Here is a 25,576-nt window from a genome sequence, read left to right as displayed (position 1 = left end):
GCACGGAGATGCCGTTAGCTCCAAACAATGTGCATGCTTACACATCGATTTCATTTTATTGGATACGCTCCTTTGGACAGGGCCGGCCGGGTCACTCCACCCCTCACTCACACCTCTCTTTCCCGTTCCTGTTTACTGATCTTGTGTTTCTGTCCCCCCCTCTCTTTCTTTCCCTTTGCTACTTTTTTCACCCTAATACTGTCAACTAATATCTTAAAAAATTGATGAGTATAAGCTGTATCTAGGTTAAAATTAGGCTCACTGTACGTAGTTTATATCAGGTAATGATTTCCTTAAGGGACTGTTTAATATGTACTAAGAACACTGTATGTTTAACTGGATTCAATACTACTGCCTGTTTCTATGTGTATCTCATCTACCTAATAAACAAATATTTAAAAAAAATAGAAAAATAAAAAATAAACCTATTCTACCAGTAAATTTACGTAAGTAAAAATATATGTACCGCTGAAACAAAAGAGCAGCCTGCCACCCTTATATATCTGCCATCCTAGGCCTGACACAAGAAGCCTTTCCTGCATCTTAGAGGGCGCCAGATGTACTAAGCCTTGAAAAGTGATAAGTTTCACAGTGATAAACTACCAGCCAACCAGCTCCTAACTGTCATTTTTCAAACCCAGCCTGAAACATGACAGTTAGGAGCTGATTGGCTGGTAGTTTATCACTGTGAAATATATCACTTTTCAAGGCTTAGTACATCTCCCCCCAGGGGAAGATTTATCAGATCTTCTGAAGAAATAAGTGGAGCTGTTACCTATAGCAACTGATCAACTCCTAGCTGTCCTTTTGTAGAATGTGCTGGATAAATGATAGCTAGGATCTGATTGGTTGCTATGGGCAACATCTCCACTTGTCCTCTTTAGAAGGCTTGAAACATCTCCCCCTTAGTCCCTTCCCAGTGCCTGATGCAGGGCTGCCGAGATCGGCCATGGACCTGTGTACTAGGGGTCCAAACCTGAAAAAAATAATGAGGAAGTTTCTCCTGCAAGCCATTGCTGGCTCCGGAGGTACTGTAGATAATTATTAACCTACATTCCGCAGGCCCTTTTCTCTATCGTCCTAGTGGATGCTGGGGTTCCTGAAAGGACCATGGGGAATAGCGGCTCCGCAGGAGACAGGGCACAACAAGTAAAGCTTTCCGATCAGGTGGTGTGCACTGGCTCCTCCCCCTATGACCCTCCTCCAAGCCTCAGTTAGATTTTTGTGCCCGGCCGAGAAGGGTGCAATCTAGGTGGCTCTCCTAAAGAGCTGCTTAGAGAAAGTTTAGCTTAGGTTTTTTATTTTACAGTGAGTCCTGCTGGCAACAGGATCACTGCAACGAGGGACTTAGGGGAGAAGAAGTGAACTCACCTGCGTGCAGGATGGATTGGCTTCTTGGCTACTGGACATCAGCTCCAGAGGGACGATCACAGGTACAGCCTGGATGGTCACCGGAGCCTCGCCGCCGGCCCCCTTGCAGATGCTGAAACATGAAGAGGTCCAGAATCGGCGGCAGAAGACTCCTCAGTCTTCTAAAGGTAGCGCACAGCACTGCAGCTGTGCGCCATTTTCCTCTCAGCACACTTCACACGGCAGTCACTGAGGGTGCAGGGCGCTGGGAGGGGAGCGCCCTGGGAGGCAAATGAAAACCTATTTGGCTAAAAAATACCTCACATATAGCCTCCGGGGGCTATATGGAGATATTTAACCCCTGCCAGAATACACTAAAGAGCGGGAGACGAGCCCGCCGAAAAAGGGGCGGGGCCTATCTCCTCAGCACACAGCGCCATTTTCCTTACACAGCTCCGCTGGTCAGGACGGCTCCCAGGTCTCTCCCCTGCACTGCACTACAGAAACAGGGTAAAACAAGAGAGGGGGGGCAAAATAGTGGCAAAAATTATATTATAAAAGCAGCTATACAGGGAGCACTTATTATAAGGCTATCCCTGTCATATATAGCGCTTTTGGTGTGTGCTGGCAAACTCTCCCTCTGTCTCCCCAAAGGGCTAGTGGGGTCCTGTCTTCGTTAAGAGCATTCCCTGTGTGTCTGCTGTGTGTCGGTACGTGTGTGTCGACATGTATGAGGACGATATTGGTGTGGAGGCGGAGCAATTGCCAAATATGGGGATGTCACCTCCTAGGGGGTCGACACCAGAATGGATGCCTTTATTTATGGAATTACGGGATAGTGTCAACACGCTAAAGCAGTCGTTTGACGACATGAGACGGCCGGACAATCAGTTAGTGCCTGTCCAGGCGCCTCAAACACCGTCAGGGGCTGTAAAACGCCCTTTGCCTCAGTCGGTCGACACAGACCCAGACACAGGCACTGATTCCAGTGGCGACGGTGACGAATCAACCGTATTTTCCAGTAGGGCCACACGTTATATGATTTTGGCAATGAAGGAGGCGTTACATTTAGCTGATACTACACGTACCACTAAACAGGGTATTATGTGGGGTGTGAAAAAACTACCTATAGTTTTTCCTGAATCAGAAGAACTAAATGATGTATGTGATGAAGCGTGGGTTGCCCCCGATAAAAAGATGCTAATTTCAAAGAAGTTATTGGCTTTATACCCTTTCCCGCCAGAGGTTAGGGCGCGCTGGGAAACACCTCCTAGGGTGGACAAGGCGCTCACACGCTTATCTAAACAAGTGGCGTTACCCTCTCCTGAGACGGCCGCACTTAAAGATCCAGCAGATAGGAGGATGGAAAATATCCAAAAAAGTATATACACACATACAGGTGTTATACTACGACCAGCTATAGCGACAGCCTGGATGTGCAGTGCTGAAGTAGCTTGGTCAGAGTCCCTGATTGAAAATATTGATACCCTGGATAGGGACAATGTTTTACTGTCTTTAGAGCAAATAAAGGATGCATTTCTTTATATGCGTGATGCACAGAGGGATATCTGCACACTGGCATCACGGGTAAGTGCTATGTCCATTTCGGCCAGAAGAAGTTTATGGACGCGACAGTGGTCAGGCGATGCGGACTCAAAACGACATATGGAAGTTTTGCCGTATAAAGGGGAGGAGTTATTTGGAGTCGGTCTATCAGATTTGGTGGCCACGGCTACAGCCGGGAAATCCACCTTTTTACCTCAAGCTACTCCCCAACAGAAAAAGACACCGACTTTTCAACCGCAGCCCTTTCGTTCCTTTAAAAACAAGAGAGCAAAGGGATATTCATATCTGCCACGAGGCAGAGGAAGGGGGAAGAGACACCAACAGGCAGCTCCTTCCCAGGAACAGAAGCCCTCCCCCGATTCTACAAAAGCCTCAGCATGACGCTGGGGCTTCTCAAGCGGACTCGGGGGCGGTGGGCGGTCGTCTCAAGAATTTCAGCGCGCAGTGGGCTCACTCGCAGGTAGATCCCTGGATCCTGCAGATAATATCTCAGGGGTACAGGTTGGAACTAGAGACAGATCCACCTCGCCGTTTCCTGAAGTCTGCTTTACCAACGTCCCCCTCCGAAAGGGAGACGGTTTTGGAAGCCATTCACAAGCTGTACTATCAGCAGGTGATAGTCAAGGTACCTCTTCTACAACAGGGAAAGGGGTATTATTCCACTCTATTTGTGGTACCGAAGCCGGACGGCTCGGTAAGACCTATTCTAAATCTGAAGTCCTTGAACCTGTACATAAAAAAGTTCAAGTTCAAAATGGAGTCACTCAGAGCAGTGATAGCGAACCTGGAAGAAGGGGACTTTATGGTGTCCTTGGACATCAAGGATGCGTACCTCCACGTTCCAATTTACCCCTCACACCAGGGGTACCTCAGGTTCGTTGTACAAAACTGTCACTATCAGTTTCAGACGCTGCCGTTCGGATTGTCCACGGCACCTCGGGTCTTTACAAAGGTAATGGCCGAGATGATGATTCTTCTTCGAAGAAAAGGCGTATTAATTATCCCATACTTGGACGATCTCCTAATAAGGGCAAGGTCCAGAGAACAGCTAGAGATGGGATTAGCACTGTCTCAAGAAGTGCTAAAACAGCACGGCTGGATTCTGAATATTCCAAAATCCCAGTTAATGCCGACAACTCGTCTGCTGTTCCTAGGGATGATTCTGGACACGGTTCAGAAAAAGGTTTTTCTCCCGGAGGAAAAAGCCAAGGAGTTATCCGAGCTTGTCAGGAACCTCCTAAAACCAGGAAAGGTGTCTGTACATCAATGCACAAGAGTCCTGGGAAAAATGGTGGCTTCTTACGAAGCAATTCCATTCGGCAGATTCCATGCACGAATTTTTCAGAGGGATCTGTTGGACAAATGGTCAGGGTCGCATCTTCAGATGCACCAGCGGATAACCCTGTCTCCAAGGACAAGGGTATCTCTTCTGTGGTGGTTGCAGAGTGCTCATCTATTGGAGGGCCGCAGATTCGGCATACAGGATTGGATCCTGGTGACCACGGACGCCAGCCTGAGAGGCTGGGGAGCAGTCACACAAGGAAGAAACTTCCAGGGAGTGTGGACGAGCCTGGAAACGTCTCTTCACATAAACATTCTGGAACTAAGAGCAATCTACAATGCTCTAAGCCAGGCAGAACCTCTGCTTCAAGGAAAACCGGTGTTGATCCAGTCGGACAACATCACGGCAGTCGCCCATGTAAACAGACAGGGCGGCACAAGAAGCAGGAGTGCAATGGCAGAAGCTGCAAGGATTCTTCGCTGGGCAGAGAATCATGTGATAGCACTGTCAGCAGTGTTCATCCCGGGAGTGGACAACTGGGAAGCAGACTTCCTCAGCAGACACGACCTTCACCCGGGAGAGTGGGGACTTCATCCAGAAGTCTTCCACATGCTGGTAACCCGTTGGGAAAGACCAATGGTGGACATGATGGCGTCTCGCCTCAACAAAAAACTGGACAGGTATTGCGCCAGGTCAAGAGATCCGCAGGCAATAGCTGTGGACGCGCTGGTAACGCCTTGGGTGTACCAGTCGGTGTATGTGTTTCCTCCTCTGCCTCTCATACCAAAAGTATTGAGAATTATACGGCAAAGAGGCGTAAGAACGATACTAGTGGTTCCGGATTGGCCAAGAAGGACTTGGTACCCGGAACTTCAAGAGATGATCACGGAAGATCCGTGGCCTCTACCTCTAAGGAGGGACTTGCTTCAGCAGGGTCCCTGTCTGTTTCAAGACTTACCGCGGCTGCGTTTGACGGCATGGCGGTTGAACGCCGGATCCTAAAGGAAAAAGGCATGCCGGAAGAAGTCATTCCTACTTTGATTAAAGCAAGGAAGGAAGTAACCGTGCAACACTATCACCGCATTTGGCGAAGATATGTTGCGTGGTGCGAGGATCGGAGTGCTCCGACGGAGGAATTTCAACTGGGTCGATTCCTACATTTCCTGCAATCAGGATTGTCTATGGGTCTCAAATTGGGATCTATTAAGGTTCAAATTTCGGCCCTGTCGATTTTCTTTCAAAAAGAATTGGCTTCAGTTCCTGAAGTCCAGACTTTTGTTAAGGGAGTGCTGCATATACAGCCTCCTGTGGTGCCTCCAGTGGCACCGTGGGATCTCAATGTGGTTTTGGAATTTCTAAAATCTCATTGGTTTGAACCACTAAAAAAGGTGGATTTAAAATATCTCACATGGAAAGTGACCATGTTACTAGCCCTGGCTTCGGCCAGGAGAGTGTCAGAACTGGCAGCTTTATCTTACAAAAGCCCATATCTGATTTTCCATTCGGACAGGGCAGAACTGCGGACTCGTCCGCATTTTCTCCCTAAGGTGGTGTCAGCATTTCATCTGAACCAGCCTATTGTAGTGCCTGCGGCTACAAGTGACTTGGAGGACTCCAAGTTACTGGACGTTGTCAGAGCATTAAAAATATATATTGCAAGGACAGCTGGAGTCAGAAAATCTGACTCGTTGTTTATATTGTATGCACCCAACAAGATGGGTGCTCCTGCGTCTAAGCAGACGATTGCTCGTTGGATCTGTAGCACAATCCAACTTGCACATTCTGTGGCAGGCCTGCCACAGCCTAAATCTGTTAAGGCCCACTCCACAAGGAAGGTGGGCTCATCTTGGGCGGCTGCCCGAGGGGTCTCGGCATTACAACTTTGCCGAGCAGCTACGTGGTCAGGGGAGAACACGTTTGTAAAATTTTACAAATTTGATACTCTGGCTAAGGAGGACCTGGAGTTCTCTCATTCGGTGCTGCAGAGTCATCCGCACTCTCCCGCCCGTTTGGGAGCTTTGGTATAATCCCCATGGTCCTTTCAGGAACCCCAGCATCCACTAGGACGATAGAGAAAATAAGAATTTACTTACCGATAATTCTATTTCTCGGAGTCCGTAGTGGATGCTGGGCGCCCATCCCAAGTGCGGATTATTTGCAATAATTGTACATAGTTATTGTTAACTAATTCGGGTTATTGTTTAGGAAGGCATCTTTCAGAGGCTCCTCTGTTATCATACTGTTAACTGGGTTTTGATCACAAGTTGTACGGTGTGATTGGTGTGGCTGGTATGAGTCTTACCCGGGATTCAAAATTCCTCCCTTATTGTGTACGCTCGTCCGGGCACAGTGCCTAACTGAGGCTTGGAGGAGGGTCATAGGGGGAGGAGCCAGTGCACACCACCTGATCGGAAAGCTTTACTTTTTGTGCCCTGTCTCCTGCGGAGCCGCTATTCCCCATGGTCCTTTCAGGAACCCCAGCATCCACTACGGACTCCGAGAAATAGAATTATCGGTAAGTAAATTCTTATTTTATTTCACTACTTACGTATCATCCAGGAAACTTGCCAATGTTTGCTAATAACCATTGAATGGCTCTTGTGAAAAGATTGAGCCAAATACAACAACAAATCAAATAACAGCTTGGATGAGTGTGGTGTAGGACTTCTAAGATCTGATAGCTCACCATAGCTTTTATGTGAAAGGATACTCCAGGTCCAGCCCTAGATCCAGAACCCATCAAATGCCTTGGAGTCCAATACAAGCACATTACTCAGTATAGCAGTTATGTCACTGTATTGGTGCACTTCTAGTTGCTTATACTGCTTTTTTTTGCTGCTTATTAATTTGGACTTTTTCTTCTAGTTAAAATGAGCTATTACACAACCTATTTTGTTGGCTTTTGTTAATGCCATTTGCCAGTATAAAATGTTCTAGAGCATCCCGTAAAGTCAAACACTCCTTCAAATATGGAGACTTTGCAGTTTAATATAATATCCCAAAATGAAATCTTATTTTGTGAATCTCCTGGATATTTAGGCATTTCTTATGCTTTTAAACCTACCAGCCATCCCCGGCCTCTACCCTCCCGACCTACCAACAGGCAAAACATTGATGCACAATACCAACGACCTTGTCATGGGAAAGCATTCATGGTTCAACACATCAAGATTCACAGATCACAAATACCAGTATATGCCATCACATTGTCTTCTGGGTCTACTTTATAGAAAAACGCCACAGTCCCTCAGGGATGTAGTTGGAATCCCGACGTCCTTAGACGTCACTGGACCTGGCTATATGATTACACCAGACATCATGAGTTGTCTGGTGTAATATACGTATCCAGTCTTGGAGTGAATATAAATAAAAAAGGTGAGGTCCATCCACACACCACCTTCATACGTGGGTGTATACAGGTACACCTAAAGTCTTTATGAGTGTCCAAGCACCTCCTGAGAACAGGAATCTGCGGCACCGTCTAGCAGCGGAAAGTATTCCCCAGATGTTAACACCAAACCAGTATGGTCCCCTCTGTGTAGTCCACTACATAGAGGGGACCATGCCAGTTTTGTGCTAACATTTGGAGACAGAGGAGAGCAGACAAACTGTATGAAAGTGGTGTGTGAGTGGACCTTACCTTTTACATTTATATGCATTCAAAGACTGGATACAAATTGAATTCAGCATGGACTTATGAAAGACATTTGTGTCCTACAAGATAAGTGTTTATCTCTAATCTGAAGAGTTGTGCTATGTTACTATCTGTATTGCTGTATTTGTAATAGAGGTGTTTGTGGGGACCACCTTAAGAACTTTTAACTGCACTTATTGTGAAACGCAGGTTCTCCTACCGTTTCTATCTGACGGTTACCCAGATATCCGATGCTACGTCTTTGGATACAACCAGGAGCAGCGCAGACAGGGAGCTACTCGCCGGGTGCATAAGCATCACCACCGCGTGATGCTTTTGCACCCTTGCGGGGGGAGGCAGAGCCAGACATGCGGGGCGGACTAGCTCTGTGCTGGGCGTCCCCCCGCATGTCTGAGTAAATGATCGTAGATGTGCTAAATTTAGCACATCTACAATCAGATCTGAATTACCCCCTAAATTTGAGAATGATATCAACTCTCCTTATGCATTATATGTTCCACCATAAAAATAAAAAGAGGAGGAATAATAGCGTAACATGCAGTATGATAAAATATATTTATTATACTAAGAATCAGCTTTATTGGCCAGGTATACTTACGTATACTAGGAATTTGTCTTCGGTTTGCTATACAACAGCCAAGTAGGTAACAGGTAAGCAGGTGTGTGTGTGTGTGTGTGTGTGTGTGTGTGTGTGGGTGGTGGGGGGGGGGGGGGGGCGGGGGGCAAGTAAAGTTACACAGATAGGTATACCGTAGGGACACAAGTGAGTTACATGTTCGTCTAGTCAGTCAATGTTCAGGAGTTCAGCAGGCGGACAGCTTGGGGAAAGAAACTTTTGAGGCTTCTGGTGGATCTGGCGGGGACAGCCCTGTAACGCCTGCCTGAAGGAAGCAAGTTAAACATGCTGTGGCCGGGGTGTAGCTGGTCTTTTACTATCTTCATTGCCCGCTTTTTAGCTCTGGACAAGTACAGGTCCTGGACTGAGGGAAGGTCGGCCCCGATGATCTTCTCTGCGGTTCTGACCACCTTTTGGAGCCTGCATATGTCCCTCGCGCTGGCGGAGCTGTACCATACGAGTATCGAGGAGCACAATACCGACTCCACAATCGCGGAGTAGAAGAGGAGCAGGAGCTTCTGTGGGATGTTGAACTTCCTTAGTTGCCTGAGGAAGAACAACCTCTGCTGCGCTTTCCCAACAGTGGCGTCAGTGTTGGACCCCCATTTAAGGTCCCTGGAGATTGTGGTCCCTAGAAACTTGAAGGAGTCCACTAGCGATACCACACTGTCAGCAATCGTTAGCGGAGGTGCACTAGATGACTTCTTCCTGAAGTCCACTATCATCTCGACAGTTTTGAGGGGGTTGAGGTCAAGGTTGTTGTGGATGCACCACTGGGCCAGCCGGTCTACTTCCCGTCTATAGGCCGATTCGTCCCCATCCTTGATGAGGCCGATGACGGTGGTGTCATCTGCAAATTTGATGATCCTTACTGATTGCGCCTCTGAGGTACAGTCATTTGTGTACATGGAGAAGAGCAGGGGTGAGAGGACACAGCCCTGAGGGGCCCCTGAGTAGGGGAAAGTCCAAGAGGGCTCTGTGACCAGTGCAGCTGATGAATTGCGTTGGGTTGTATGGTTCCTGAGAGTCCAGTGGATTAATACTAGGATTTATCATTTGTCTCAGATGCATGGGATGGAATTCTGGGATTTTGTATAGTATGGAACTCAGGGATTTTGCTCTGGTGGTTTTCACTATATAATTTCAAACTTATTGATATTATTGTATATATAGTATCAGAAGAGGAGTTCAGACTTTTGGTAACTTAGGGGCAGATGTATTAAGCCTTGGAGAGTGATAAAGTGTAGAGAGAGAAAGTACCAGCCAATCGTCTAATAACTGTCATGTACTGGCTGTGTTTGAAAAATGACACGTAAGAGCTGATTGGTTGGCAGTTTATCTCTCTCCACTTTATCACCCTAAAAGACTTAGTACCTCTGCCACTCTAGTTTGTATTTATTAACTGATTAAATTGTCTTCAGACATGGGCAGGGATGTAATTAAAATATTATTCCAGCACATTCTGGCTAGAACATTTACCAATTGCAATGACTGTTTTTTTCCAGGAGAGGGCAACACAGCATTCCCAGACATGTGAAGTGGAATATAACATCATATATTTAGATGTAAGTATTTATTTTCTAGGAGAAATCCTTTTTTTTTTTAAATGAAGTTTGTTTTATTTTCATAAACATTGTAAAGATACAGAATAATAATGTTCCCCTTCGGCTACTGGAGCTGCAAGAAAGCATACACAAACAAGGAGATGAAAAAGAGCAAAGCACAAACAAAGCGGATGTTACACTTAGAAGAAACTTTAGATATTTACAGCTAAAGATAAATGTATTTAATTTACAAACTGCACATAGGACTTATAGCCACAAAATATATCAGTAACTAAACGACCAAGATTTAAAATAACATTACCCTACACACGGAGAGATCTGTGCTTAAATTCTAAGCAATCTGATACCCCTTTTAAAAAAACATGAACTATTCTTCATTACAAAAGTCCTAAATACTTTTGCAAAATTATTAATGGCCAGTTCTTATCTCTTTCCTTGCTGCTCAGCACTGATGCCTCTACAGTGTGCAAACTCGAGTCTGCACATTGCCACTTTTTTTTAAATGAATAACAAAGTGCTGGAATCCCATGCCGTTGTATACCGGCCCATTTCGACCACTGTATGTGTGTATATATGTGTGTATGTATATATATATTATACATATATATACATATATACACACACACACACAGGTTGAGTATCCCTTATCCAAAATGCTTGGGACCAGAGGTATTTTGGATATCGGATATTTCCGTATTTTGGAATAATTGCATACCATAATAAGATATCATGGTGATGGGACCTAAATCTAAGCACAGAATGCATTTATGTTTCATATACACCTTATACACACAGCCTGAAGGTCATTTAACACAATATTTTTAATAACTGTGTGTATTAAACAAAGTTTGTGTACATTGAGCCATCAAAAAAACAAAAGTTTCTATCTCACTCTCACTCAAAAAGTCTGTATTTCGGAATATTCCGTATTTCGGATATGGGATACTCAACCTGTGTATAATTATATATATATATATATATATATATATATATATATATATATATATATATATATATATATATATAATCATTTTGTGGGGGGGACACTAGGAACTTTGATCTATCTGTCTAAAATGTTCAATCTGATAATGCAGTTCAGATTTAAGGTTTGAATATATAAGTCAGTTTCCTGCTCATTATATTTTCACTTACAGGAGCCAACTTGTCTGTACTACAAATGTCTGTTTTGAAGATTGAATGATGCAGCTTGCAGTTCCTTACAATTGTTCTAACAGTGCTCCCTGAGCTATCCAAGCACATGGCTATTATTTTACTATCTTGTGCTTGTCTGTAACAAAGTATGCTTGTTTGGTCTAGATGGCAGAGTGGTTGGGGATCTTTAAATCCAATGTAGATGTAACTTAACTTTGCATAAAGTGATAATAGTTTGGCATTGGATACTGTCAACATTATGATGAACGTCAACAAAATATACTGAACCCACTACACCACACGTTGTAAGCCTATAATTTTATGTTGAATAATAGTGTTCCACATATGATTTTAGATAATATCACCCCAGAAAACAGAGTTAGCAAACTGCACAATAAGAATTGTCTTAGAACATATGATAGATACGCATTTTAAACCATCATCACCACAACAACCCACAGAGCGAACAGTTTGACAAGTCGGCTATAAGTGCGTCATACACAGTTTTTCTATATGGATCTAAGAGTAAGCTTCATTTCTACTTTGTAGGAGGGCTGGACAACCAATAGCAACAGGAGTCGCACACAGAGTGCCCCCGAAGAGAGCATTGACGCATCCTCACTCTGTCCTGGGACAAAGAAAGAACAAAGGAGTGGTAAGAGGATAGCTCCCATGAACAGCCCTTTGTTGTACCGTGTAGGGCTTTACAATTATGATATAGTTATTTAGAGCAATGAGTCAGTCTCAAAAATAGGCATGGTCTATAGATTGGGAGTATGAGCATGTCATATTAGATAAGTTGCTGTGAACATCCCAGTTTTGTTATACAGTATGTATGTACAGAATGCAGGTCTAGACGTCTGCAGCTTTGAAATGGTTAGGCGAACTAACCTGTAGGCTAGCAGGTCATCAGATTGCTCACAGCAACACAGAGTATTTCAGATAAGTGTCCTGACCTTTTGAAGGCAGTGAGCTGCCCACCATATGATTGTCAGTGAGGACATGGCTGCATGCGACATGGAATTGTCATAAAGCGAGGAGGAGAATAGAGGCAAGCAAGAAGCAGCAAACATAGAAGGAGATTTATCAAGCCTTATCAAGAGGACAAGAAGAAATCAAATTCTGGCTATCATTGTGTAGAATGTGCAATATAAATGATAGCTAGCATCTGATAGTTTGCTATAGGCCACGCAGAAAAAGAAACATGCAGGTGCACACTTCAAACAGTAAGAATATTGATATTTAGAATAATTATAATAAACTGTAGCATTTAACATGAAGTAATAGTAAGGTTTCTTAGCACGTTTAGCCAAAAATGAAAGGTGAACCTTTATCAGATGGGTCCCTACATCCCTAGTACTGACACATTATATACATTTATCCAGGACTTAACTTTCATAGTGCCCATTCTAATGTATACTACGGACCAGATGTACTGTGCCTTGAAAAGTGATAAAGTGCAGAGTGATAAACTATGAGCCAACCAGCTCCTTGCTGTCATTTTTCAAACAGGGCCTGTAGAATAGCAGTTAGGAGCTTATTGGCTGGTACTTTATCACTCTCCACTTTATTACTTTTTAAAATCAGCTAAGGGCAGGTGGGTGGGGTGCTAGTCCAGCCAGAAGGAGCCTCACTTTCAAGTGTACAATATATACACAAATGTAGAGGGGAAAATTGAGGAGGGGGGGGGCTTGACATGAGTAGGACCTCACACCCTCATTTCAAATATAATAGGAGATGCTACCATGCAGAAAAGAGAAAATGCAGGTGAACACTTCAAACACAATGGAGTCGATTCAATTGAATGCGATTGTCATAGTGCTGTAATAGTGCTGTGAAATAGCTCCCTCGCTATTCAATTAAGTGCGCAATGACAGCCGACGATGGGATTTCTTCTCATCCCCCCGTAGGGGTGCGAGCAGAAATCCGACAAAAGTGCCGGTACGATGCTAATTTCTGCCCTTAGTGTGGGGGAAACAGCATTGGGCTGGGCACTTAGTTGGAGAATGCCGGTTCTCCCTACAAAACACCCTGTTTAGTCCGGGAGAACGGGCATTCTCCGACTTAACAATGCATGCAATTGAATAGCATTAAATAGCAATTAACATTGCATTCAATTGAATCGACCCCTAAGGACACTGATAATCAGAATAATTATAGTAAACTCTACAATTTAACGTGGAGTAATAATAAGGTTTTTTTAGCACATGTTTGGCCAAAAATTTGAGTCCACCTACCACGGCTGTGTTTGAAGTTAGGGTGTGCAGGCCATTTTTTCCTCTACATTTATAAAGTAATACAACACACCCTCAGATGGGAAGCGAACACAGACATTTCCACTCTGTGCAGAGTGGGGTTGTTGTGGGGTTCTTTGAATCAAGCCTGCACACATAATGTTACATTTGTTTCTTTTTCATCCACTAGGAGTCACTGGAGTACTCTTGGGATATGGATGGGGCGTATTTAAATATTTAAATTGTTAACCCTCCTCCTCCTCCATACTCCCAAGATGCCACAGTGTTTTTTTATGCCTCACAGGGAAGGCACACTTTGGACTTAGCTCCAGAATTTATTTATTTTTTACACTTCACAGCCCTTCCCAGCTTACTAAGAAGCTTGGGTCTGGGTTTGTGTGTGCTTCTACAGGCAGCAAAGGCTTATTGGCGCTTGGAGAGAATCCCCGCCATAGACCTTCATCAGCATAAGCTGATTCCAGCCTTGGCTGAGGGAGCAGGACAGAGCTTGATGAGAAGCCCCGTCATTGCCTCCGGATCCCAGCAGCAGGTAAAAAATGGGGGTCAGCTCACACTGACCCGCTCAGTGTGCACGTTTTTTCTGTTTGGGAAAAGCCTACCCTGCTCTCCCCAGCCCACCGCTGTGTACTGTGTGGGGGGGGGGGGGGGGATCCAATATACTGCTGCCCTGTGCTTCCCCAGCCGCCGATATGTGAGCGGGCGGTCAGCTCCCGCTAACCACCTCTTCGTTTGGGGAGGGAGATCCACATTCTGCCGGCTCTGTGCCGCCCGCTTCCAGCCCCTTGCTATGTGAGCAGGCAGTCAGCTACTGCTAACCGCCGCTGTTTGGGGGGGGGGGGGGGGGAGATCTTCCGCTGCGCCGCCCGCTTCCAACTTCTTGCTATGTGAGCGGGCGGTCACCACTCTGTTTGGGTCCACATTCAGGCTGCCTTCGCTGTCCGCTTCCAGCAGGGGACCAAGGCTCTCTGCAATAGGCGGTTGTGGGTGAACCGCTCCCCTCAACTAGTGAGGCCAGGCAGTGAGCTATTGTTACTTGTAATATGCATAGTTTAAAGGTAACAATATATGTGTTAATAAAAAAAAAAGCACATGGTGTGGAAGCCATTTCTCTAACGTCCTAAGTGGATGCTGGGGACTCCGTCAGGACCATGGGGAATAGCGGCTCAAAAGTAAAAGCTTTAGGATCAGGTGGTGTGCACTGGCTCCTCCCCCTATGACCCTCCTCCAAGCCTCAGTTAGGTTTTTGTGCCCGCAGGAGACAGGGCACAAAAGTAAAAGCTTTAGGATCAGGTGGTGTGCACTGGCTCCTCCCCCTATGACCCTCCTCCAAGCCTCAGTTAGGTTTTTGTGCCCGTCCGAGCAGGGTGCAATCTAGGTGGCTCTCCTAAAGAGCTGCTTAGAAAAAGTTTTTAGGTTTTTTATTTTCAGTGAGTCCTGCTGGCAACAGGCTCACTGCATCGAGGGACTTAGGGGAGAGAAGTGAACTCACCTGCGTGCAGGATGGATTGGCTTCTTAGGCTACTGGACACCATTAGCTCCAGAGGGAGTCGGAACACAGGTCTCACCCTGGGGTTCGTCCCGGAGCCGCGCCGCCGACCCCCCTTGCAGATGCCGAAGATGGAAGAGGTCCAGAAGCAGGCGGCAGAAGACTTTTCAGTCTTCCTGAGGTAGCGCACAGCACTGCAGCTGTGCGCCATTGTTGTCAGCACACTTCACACAGCAGTCACGGAGGGTGCAGGGCGCTGGGGGGGCGCCCTGGGCAGCAATGTATAATACCTTTTTTATGGCTAAAAATACATCACACATAGCCCCTGGGGGCTATATGGATGTATTTAACCCCTGCCAGGTCTCAGAAAAACGGGAGAAGAAGCCCGCCGAAAAGGGGGCGGGGCCTATTCTCCTCAGCACACAGCGCCATTTTCCCTCACAGAAATGCTGGTGGGAAGGCTCCCAGGCTCTCCCCTGCACTGCACTACAGAAACAGGGTTAAAACAGAGAGGGGGGGCACTGATTTGGCGATATGATTACATATATTAAAATGCTATAAGGGAAAAGCACTTATATAAAGGTTGTCCCTGTATAATTATAGCGTTTTTGGTGTGTGCTGGCAAACTCTCCCTCTGTCTCCCCAAAGGGCTAGTGGGTCCTGTCCTCTATCAGAGCATTCCCTGTGTGTGTGCTGTGTGTCGATACGTGTGTGTCGACATGTATGAGGACGATGTTGGTGAGGAGGCGGAGCAATTGCCTGAAATGGTGATGTCACTCTCTAGGGAGTCGACACCGGAATGGATGGCTTAATTAAGGAATTACGTGATAATGTCAACACGCTGCAAGGTCGGTTGACGACATGAGACGGCCGGCAAACAAATTAGTACCTGTCCAGGCGTCTCAAACACCGTCAGGGGCTGTAAAACGCTCATTTACCTCAGTCGGTCGACACAGACACAGACACTGACTCCAGTGTCGACGGTGAAGAAACAAACGTATTTTCCTTTAGGGCCACACGTTACATGTTAAGGGCAATGAAGGAGGTGTTACATATTTCTGATACTACAAGTACCACAAAGAAGGGTATTATGTGGGGTGTGAAAAAACTACCTGTAGTTTTTCCTGAATCAGATAAATTAAATGAAGTGTGTGATGATGAGTGGGTTTCCCCCGATAGAAAATTATTGGCGGTATACCCTTTCCCGCCAGAAACACCCTTTAGGGTGGATAAGGCGCTCACACGCTTATCAAAACAAGTGGCGGTACCGTCTCCAGATAGGGCCGCCCTCAAGGAGCCAGCTGAGAGGCTGGAAAATATCCTAAAAAGGTATATACACACATACTGGTGTTATACTGCGACCAGCGATCGCCTCAACCTGGATGTGCAGCGCTGGGGTGGCTTGGTCGGATTCCCTGACTGAAAATATTGATACCCTTGACAGGGACAGTACCGGTATTTTATTGACTATAGAGCATTTAAAGGATGCTTTTCTATATATGCGAGATGCACAGAGGGATATTTGCACTCTGGCATCAAGAGTAAGTGCGATGTCCATATCTGCCAGAAGATGTTTATGGACACGACAGTGGTCAGGTGATGCAGATTCCAAACGGCACATGGAAGTATTGCCGTATAAAGGGGAGGAGTTATTTGGGGTCGGTCCATCGGACCTGGTAGCCACGGCAACAGCTGGAAAATCCACCTTTTTTACCCCAAGTCACATCTCAGCAGAAAAAGACACCGTCTTTTCAGCCTCAGTCCTTTCGTCCCCATAAGGGCAAGCGGGCAAAAGGCCAGTCATATCTGCCCAGGGATAGAGGAAAGGGAAGAAGACTGCAGCAGGCAGCCCATTCCCAGGAACAGAGCCCTCCACCGCTTCTACTAAGTCCTCAGCATGACGCTGGGGCCGTACAAGCGGACTCAGGTGCGGTGGGGGGTCGTCTCAAGAGTTTCAGCGCGTAGTGGGCTCACTCGCAAGTGGACCCCTGGATCCTACAAGTAGTATCCCAGGGGTACAGATTGGAAATTCGAGACGTCTCCCCCTCGCAGGCTCCTGATGTCTGTTTTACCAACGTCTTCCTCCGACAGGGAGGCAGTATTGGAAACAATTCACAAGCTGTATTCCCAGCAGGTGATAATCAAAGTACCCCTCCTACAACAAGGAAAGGGGTATTATTCCACACTATATTGTGGTACTGAAGCCGGACGGCTCGGTGAGACCTATTCTAAATGGATAATCTTTGAACACTTACATACAAAGGTTCAAATCAAGATGGAGTCACTCAGAGCAGTGATAGCGAACCAATAGGGTGTCCCTGGACATCAAGGTTGCTTACCTCCATGTCCCAAATTGCCCTTCTCACCAAGGGTACCTCAGGTTCGTGGGACGGAACTGTCACTATCAGTTTCAGACGCTGCCGTTTGGATTGTCCACGGCACCCCGGGTCTTTACCAAAGTAATGGCCGAAATGATGATTCTTCTTCAAAGAAAAGGCGTCTTAATTATCCCTTACTTGGACGATCTCCTGATAAGGGCAGGGTCCAGAGAACAGTTGGAAGTCGGAGTAGCACTATCTCAAGTAGTTCTACGACAGCACGGGTGGATTTTAAATATCCAAAATCGCAGCCGTTTCCGACGACACGTCTGCTGTGCCTAGGGATGGTTCTGGACACAGTCCAGAAAAAGGTGTTTCTCCCGGAGGAGAAAGCCAGGGAGTTATCCGAGCTAGTCAGGAACCTCCTAAAACCAGGAAAAGTGTCAGTGCATCATTGCACAAGAGTCCTGGGAAAAATGGTGGCTTATTACGAAGCGATTCCATTCGGCAGATTCCACGCAAGAACCTTTCAGTGGGATCTGCTGGACAAATGGTCCGGATCACATCTTCAGATGCATCAGCGGATAACCCTATCTCCAAGGACAAGGGTGTCTCTCCTGTGGTGGTTACAGAGTGCTCATCTTCTAGAGGGCCGCAGATTCGGCATTCAGGATTGGATGCTGGTGACCACGGAGGCCAGCCTGAGAGGCTGGGGAGCAGTCACACAAGGAAAAAATTTCCAGGGAGTGTGATCAAGTCTGGAGACTTTTCTCCACATAAATATACTGGAGCTAAGGGCAATTTACAATGCTCTAAGCTTAGCAAGACCTCTGCTTCAAGGTCAGCCGGTATTGATCCAGTGGGACAACAACACGGCAGTCGCCCACGTAAACAGACAGGGCGGCACAAGAAGCAGGAGGGCAATGGCAGAAACTGCAAGGATTTTTCGCTGGGCGGAAAATCATGTGATAGCACTGTCAGCAGTGTTCATTCCGGGAGTGGACAACTGGGAAGCAGACTTCCTCAGCACAACCTCCACCCGGGAGAGTGGGGACTTCATCGGGAAGTCTTCCACATGATTGTGAACCGTTGGGAAAGACCAAAGATGGACATGATGGCGTCCCGCCTGAACAAAAAACTGGACAAGTATTGCGCCAGGTCAAAAGACCCTCAGGCAATAGCTGTGGACGTTCTGGTAACACCGTGGGTGTACCAGTCGGTGTATGTCTTACCTCCTCTGCTTCTCATACCCAAGGTATTGAGAATTATAAGACGTAGAGGAGTAAGAACTATACTCGTGGCTCCGGATTGGCCAAGAAGGACTTGGTACCCGGAACTTCAAGAGATGCTCACAGAGGACTCATGGCCTCTGCCGCTAAGAAGGGACTTGTTTCAGCAAGTATCATGTCTGTTCCAAGACTTACCGCGGCTGCGTTTGACGGCATGGCGGTTGAACGCCGGATCCTAAGGGAAAAAGGCATTCCGGAAGAGGTCATTCCTACCCTGGTCAAAGCCAGGAAGCAGGTGACCGCACAACATTATCACCACATGTGGCGAAAATATGTTGCGTGGTGTGAGGCCAGGAAGGCCCCACGAAGAAATTTCAACTCGGTCGTTTCCTGCATTCCTGCAAACAGGAGTGTCTATGGGCCTCAAATTGGGGTCCATTAAGGTTCCAATTTCGGCCCTGTCGATTTTCTTCCAAAAAAGAATTGGCTTCAGTTCCTGAAGTCCTGAAGTTTGTCAAGGGAGTGCTGCATATACAACCCCCTTTTGTGCCTCCAGTGGCACTGTGGGATCTCAACGTAGTTCTGGGATTCCTCAAATCACATTGGTTTAAACCGCTCAAATCTGTGGATTTGAAATATTTCACAGGGAAAGTGACCATGCGGTTGGCCCTGGCCTCGGTCAGGCGAGTGTCAGAATTGGCGGCGTTTGTCTCACAAAAGCCCATATCTGATTGTCCATTCGGACAGGGCAGAGCTGCGGACTCGTCCCCAGTTTCTCCCTAAGGTGGTGTCAGTGTTTCACCTGAACCAGCTTATTGTGGTACCTGCGGCTACTAGGGACTTGGAGGACTCCAAGTTGCTAGATGTTGTCAGGGCCCTGAAAATATAGTTTCCAGGACGACTGGAGTCAGGAAAACTGACTTGCTGTTATCCTGTATGCACCCAACAAACTGGGTGCTCTTGCTTCTAAGCAGACGATTGCTAGTTGAATGTGTAGTACAATTCAGCTTGCACATTCTGTGGCAGGACTGCCACAGCCAAAATATATAAATGCCCATTTCACAAGGAAGGTGGGCTCATCTTGGGCGGCTGCCCGAGGGCTCTCGGCTTTACAACTTTGCCGAGCTGATACTTAGTCAGGGGCACACCCTGACTGAGGAGGACCTGGAGTTCTCTCATTCGGTGCTGCAGAGTCATCCGCACTCTCCCGCCCGTTTGGGAGCTTTGGTATAATCCCCATGGTCCTGACGGAGTCCCCAGCATCCACTTAGGACGTTAGAGAAAATAAGAATTTACTTACCGATAATTCTATTTCTCGTAGTCCGTAGTGGATGCTGGGCGCCCATCCCAAGTGCGGATTGTCTGCAATACTTGTATATAGTTATTGTTACAAAAATCGGGTTATTATTGTTGTGAGCCATCTTTTCAGAGGCTCCGCTGTTATCATGCTGTTACCTGGGTTCAGATCACAGGTTGTACAGTGTGATTGGTGTGGCTGGTATGAGTCTTACCCGGGATTCAAAATCCTTCCTTATTGTGTACGCTCGTCCGGGCACAGTATCCTAACTGAGGCTTGGAGGAGGGTCATATGGGGAGGAGCCAGTGCACACCACCTGATCCTAAAGCTTTTACTTTTGTGCCCTGTCTCCTGCGGAGCCGCTATTCCCCATGGTCCTGACGGAGTCCCCAGCATCCACTACGGACTACGAGAAATAGAATTATCGGTAAGTAAATTCTTATTTTTAACACTATTTCCTGCAGGAATTTGTTGTCGGTCCTACAACACATGGCCACTGGAGGGCAGGGGTGTTAGTAGGAATTTCAGTGAAGCATATATTTAACAGAACTAAGGGGGTCATTCTGACCTGATCACACGCTGCCGTTCATCGCAGTGCAGCGATCAGGTCCGAAGTGTGCATGCGCAGCATGGCTGTCATTGCCTAGCGATCGCCTCTGACTGACAGGCAGAGGCAGTGGCTGGGCAGGAGGGGGCTGCATGGTGGCGTTTGGCCGCCGTTTTGTGGGTGCGGTCCGGGCCAATGCAGTTGTGTGGCGTGGTGGGGCGGCTGCAGCGGCTGCGTGACATCACATGCAGCCGCTGCGACCCGGGCAGCGGCATGCAAAAGCTGCCCGGGAGCTACTCATGAAGTGCAAAAGCATCGCCGCTGTGTGGGCCTGACATGCGGGGCGGACTAGCCCTGTGCTGGGCTTCCCCCCGTATGTCTGTGCCTGATCGTAGCCCTGCTTTTTGCAGGGCTACGATCAGGTCTGAATGAAGCCCTTAGTGTGTACCAAGTGCGGTGCACTTCTGGCTTATACACACTTTAGTTACATTTTTTACTGAGTCGTGGGAAGTTGTGTTTAACTGTATACCTCAGGGACGTGCGGTGAGCTAAAAGGCCAAGGAGGCACTAGCTAGCACCAGAGCCAGATTTACACACAAAATATGAACCAAAGGGTACATCTGGGCATTATACACAGGTGCAGCAGTATAAACTCCTGGAAATGTGGTGAGTTTTGATCAGAGATGTGCGGAAAAGATAAGCAGGTGAGGCACTGCCATAGACTTTTTACTCCAGAGTTTTGGTTATAAAAATGATTAGAATAATGCAAAGAAGATATTTCAGACATATTCTTTGTATTTTTCATATACTTTATACAATCAAAACTCTGGTACAAACGCTTACCTGCCTCACCCCACCGCATGTCACTGGTATACCTGTCTGTGTTCATGATGAAAGCTAATGCAGAATCAAAGAAGCAGCTTGTCTGTGATAGTGTGTTACATGATGGAACAAATCTAACTCTCTCTGCAAATGTTATATCTGCCCCCAGAGCCGGCCATAGGCATAGGCAAACTAGGCAATTGCCTAGGGCATTTGATATGCCATGGGGCATCAGCAGCTTCTGCTGATTAAAATGATATGCGGCATACCTATATTCTGTGTGTAGCATTTCATATGCAGATACAGCCACAGTCTCACACAGTATATAGGCATGCTGCATATCAGTTTCATCAGCAGAAGCTGCTTGTGCACCCTAGCCACATAGCAATGCAAATAAGATGCATTTTCATAAAAAAAAAAGGTGCCCGACGTTAGCATTGATGCAAGATTTGTGAGGACACATCTGTATCCAAGCAGAGGCAGAGGTCACAGTGTTAGTGGAAGTGTGAGTGCTGTGTGCATGTGAGTGGGTTGGTTGTGCGGTAGTGTTCAGAATATGTGTAAGGAGCATTATGTGTGTCATGTAAAAATGCATTAATAATGTGCAACATATGTGTAAAGGGCCACTATGTGTGTCATTATGTGTATAAGGACATTAATAATGTGCGGCATATGTGTAACAGGGTACTACTGTATGTGTGTCATTATGTATATAGGGGCACTAATAATGTGCAGCAAATGTGTAGGGGGCACTGTGTGTCATTATGTGTATAAGGGCATTAATAATGTGCGGCATATGTGTAAGGGACATTATGTGTAAAAGGGCATTAATAAAGGTTGTCATAATGTGTAAGGTGCATTATGTTTATAAGGACATTAATGTGTCTCATATGTGTAAGGGGCATTACTGTGTGGAATTGTGTATAAATGCATTACTAATGTGTGGCATTATGGCCCTCATTCCGAGTTGTTCGCTTGGTAATTTTCTTCGCATCGCAGCGAATTTTCCGCTAATTGCGCATGCGCAATGTTCGCACTGCGACTGCGCCAAGTAAATTTGCTAAGAAGTTTGGTATTTTACTCACGGCATTACGAGGTTTTTTTCTTCGTTCTGGTGATCGTAATGTGATTGACAGGAAGTGGGTGTTTCTGGGCGGAAACTGGCCGTTTTATGGGAGTGTGTGAAAAAACGCTGCCGTTTCTGGGAAAAACGCGGGAGTGGCTGGAGAAACGGGGGAGTGTCTGGGCGAACGCTGGGTGTGTTTGTGACGTCAAATCAGGAACGACAAGCACTGAACTGATCGCACTGGAAGAGTAAGTCTCGAGCTACTCAGAAACTGCACAGAAAAATCTTTTTGCAATATTGCGAATACTTCGTTCGCAATTCTGCTAAGCTAAGATACACTCCCAGAGGGCGGCGGCTTAGCGTGTGTACTGCTGCGAAAAGCGGCTTGCGAGCGAACAACTCGGAATGAGGGCCTATGTGTATAAGGTGCTCTACTATGTGGCGTTGCATATAGAAAGGGCACTACTGTGTCGTCTAATTTAAATAAAGAGCAATAAGGTGTGGTGTAATGTGAATAAGGAGCAATTCAGTGTGATGTAATGTGAATAAGGGGCTCTACTGTGAGGAGTAACGTTTATAAGGTAAAGTGATACTACTGTGGGATGTAATATGAATTATGGACACTATCGCAAGATAAAATGTGAATAAAGTTGCAGCACTGTGTGGCGTAATTGTAATTGGGGTTACTATTGTGTGGCCATGCCCCTTCCCAGCAAGAAGATGCCCCTTTTTGGGCTGTGCGTTAAATGTGCGAACTGGTCCTATTTAAAATATAGGGGGTGCAAGGACTGCTATGGGTGAGGGGTGATGGTGCTGGGAAAGAGGTGCAAGGTCAGAGGCAGAACCAGCGGTGGTGCTAGGGGGCACCAGCCAAAATCTTGCCTAGGGCATCATATTGGTTTGGGCCGGCTCGGTCTGCCCCCCCCCTGCAGTGCATATGGTTTTGCCCAACTGCTAACAAATTTGCTGCTGCGATCAACTCTGAATTACCCCCAGTTTGTCTTGCAAATTTGAGTGCAGATAAGGACCTCTGCCCTGATCCTCCTTGGGCAATGATGGCAGGTGTGATGGCTGATTTGAGGTCGGAGTTGTCCGCTGCACAGAAAGAACATGTGGCTATGTCTAATTCACGGTTAATGCCGTCTGAGCAGCCAGAGTGGGCTCAGGATATTTCTAGAACTTTGCAGGGTTTACAAAAGTCCATGTATGGTTCGATTCCTAAAAGTAGTCATAATTTGTCTCATACTTTACCGGTTTCATCGGTGTTGCATCCTGACGATTCAATGCCAGACCTGATATCTCAGGAGGAAGAGTAGGAAGGTGAATTGGGCCAGGAGTCAGATAGTAAGGTCACTGATAGCCCTTGCATTGATAATCTCATGAGGGCAGTACACCAGGTACCAGATTTCACTGAGACAGAGGATCATCTGTCAAAAGATTAAGTTTTATTTGCTAAAAAACAAAGGGCGACTGTATGTTTTCCTTATTCAGATTCTCTTAAGAAGCAGTTGACGGAAGCATTGAAAAATCCAGATAAACGCTTTTCTATGCCAAAGCGATTTCTGTCTAACTACCCTTTCCCAGAGTCTATGACAACTAAATGGAAAAATTCATGGATTCCTTAGTTTCACAACTTTCAAAAAAGTTAACCATTCCTGCCCCAGCTGTAACGATGCTTAAAGACTCGTCAGAGCGTAAGCTAGAAGCTATGCTAAAGTCCATGTATACAGCATTAGTTGTGTTGTTTAGACCTGCTTTGGTTGGAGTTTGGGTTAACAAGGCTGTAGTTGCATGGGCGACACAAGTCAGGTTAGGCCTACAACAGGGTCATTCCTCAGACCATCTTATACTTCTTGCCGATCACATTTGTGAATCGGGTGAGTATTTGGGTACGCCATCTATGGATGTTGGACAAGTTAGTTCTTGGATTTCAGCTTCTATAATTGCGGCCCGATGGGCGCTATGGTTACGGTCTTGGTGAAACGTGGAATAGACACGTTGCCTTATACTGGCGAAATGTTATTTGGTCCTGAATTGGACAAATGGATTTCTCAGGCTATGGGGGGAAAATCTGTGTTCCTTCCATTGTCCGCACCAGTTCCTAAAAGATAGTACGCTGGACCAGCTTTCAGATCTTTTCGAAGTCCTTTCGAAACCGTGCTCGAGGAACAACCATACAGAGTAGACGTGGTAGAAGACGTGGTTTTCAACAAAACACAAACCATTGTCAAGATACAAAGCCAGCTGACAAACCAGTGGCATGATGGGCTTCCATCCCATCTCGGATCTTCAGTGGTGGAAGCACGCCTTCAAACGTTTCACCTGGCGTGGTTTCAGACATCCACGGATGGGTGGATCTGCAATTTAGTGTGCAAAAGTTACAAAATAGAGTTCGATTGTCTACCACCAATACGGTTTTTCAAGACAGGCCTACCTGTGTCAGAAGGCAAGAGGGCGGTTCTGCAGACCGCTATTCAGTCTCTCGTAGATTCAGATGTTTTGATTCAGGTACCAGTTCACAGGGTACATAGTTACATAGTTGTTGAGGTTGAAAAAAGACAAATGTCCATCGAGTTCAACCTGTAATATAATTTTTTTCATTTTTTTTTTAGATTAATTAAATGCTGTATCCTTGGATATTTTTTTCTGCTAGGAATTTATCTAATCCATTTTTTAAACCTATTGATTGAGTCCACCATTACTACCTTATCTGGCAGAGAATTCCATATCCTTACTGTTCTTACTGTGAAGAACCCTTTTCTCCATTGTGTATGGAATATTTTTTCTTCTAACCTCAGGGGATGTCCTCGTGTCCTATGTAGTGTTTTTTTTTTTATAAACAAATAATATGCTAAATCCTTGTATTGTCCCTTAATGTATTTAAAATATCCCTATTAAAAGTTTTTTTGTATCTTTACCCCCACTCGAAATCTCAACCCACAATGACTCCACGTTATCTCCAGTCCCCTCGTAAATTACCTCTTTTAAATATGATTTTAAGAAAGGTTTAACATATAGACAAACACCCCCTCCCTTTTTATTAGTCCTATCTCTCCCGAAGAGGGTATACCCCTCCATGTTTGCCGCCCAGTTGTGAGAATCGTTCCACCATGTCTCTGTAATGCCTATTATATTATATTGGTCATTAAGTGCAATTGTTTCTAATTCCCCCATCTTACTTGTTAAGCTTCTTGCATTTGTAATGATACAGAAACTCAAAGGAAGAAAGAAGATTCCCTGTAGTTGGCACACGCGGACTAGTATACTTTCTTAAAGTCAAATATCTGTTACGATAGATGACCACAGATTCTAAAATATAACTTTTAATATAATTTCTAAAACATGAGCGAAATATAGTGCATGTGAATTG

The 25,576-nt window shown here is 46.0% G+C and overlaps 1 protein-coding gene across 2 annotated transcripts in view; it reads left to right on the top strand.

Annotated features, from left to right (window-relative positions):
* LOC134969417 (receptor-interacting serine/threonine-protein kinase 2-like) overlaps positions 1-25,576 on the top strand; it is a 144,655-nt gene that overhangs the window by 74,573 nt on the left and 44,506 nt on the right. For both annotated transcript variants that reach the window (XM_063945360.1, XM_063945361.1), the window contains exons 9-10: positions 9,975-10,034; positions 11,736-11,841. In XM_063945360.1, coding sequence (XP_063801430.1) covers positions 9,975-10,034; positions 11,736-11,841 — 166 coding nt within the window. The remainder of the gene's footprint in view (positions 1-9,974; positions 10,035-11,735; positions 11,842-25,576) is intronic.

This window comes from Pseudophryne corroboree, chromosome 11 (assembly GCF_028390025.1).
Source record: "Pseudophryne corroboree isolate aPseCor3 chromosome 11, aPseCor3.hap2, whole genome shotgun sequence".
Taxonomy (NCBI): Eukaryota; Metazoa; Chordata; class Amphibia; order Anura; family Myobatrachidae; genus Pseudophryne; species Pseudophryne corroboree.
This window is presented reverse-complemented; position numbering and strand designations above follow the sequence as displayed.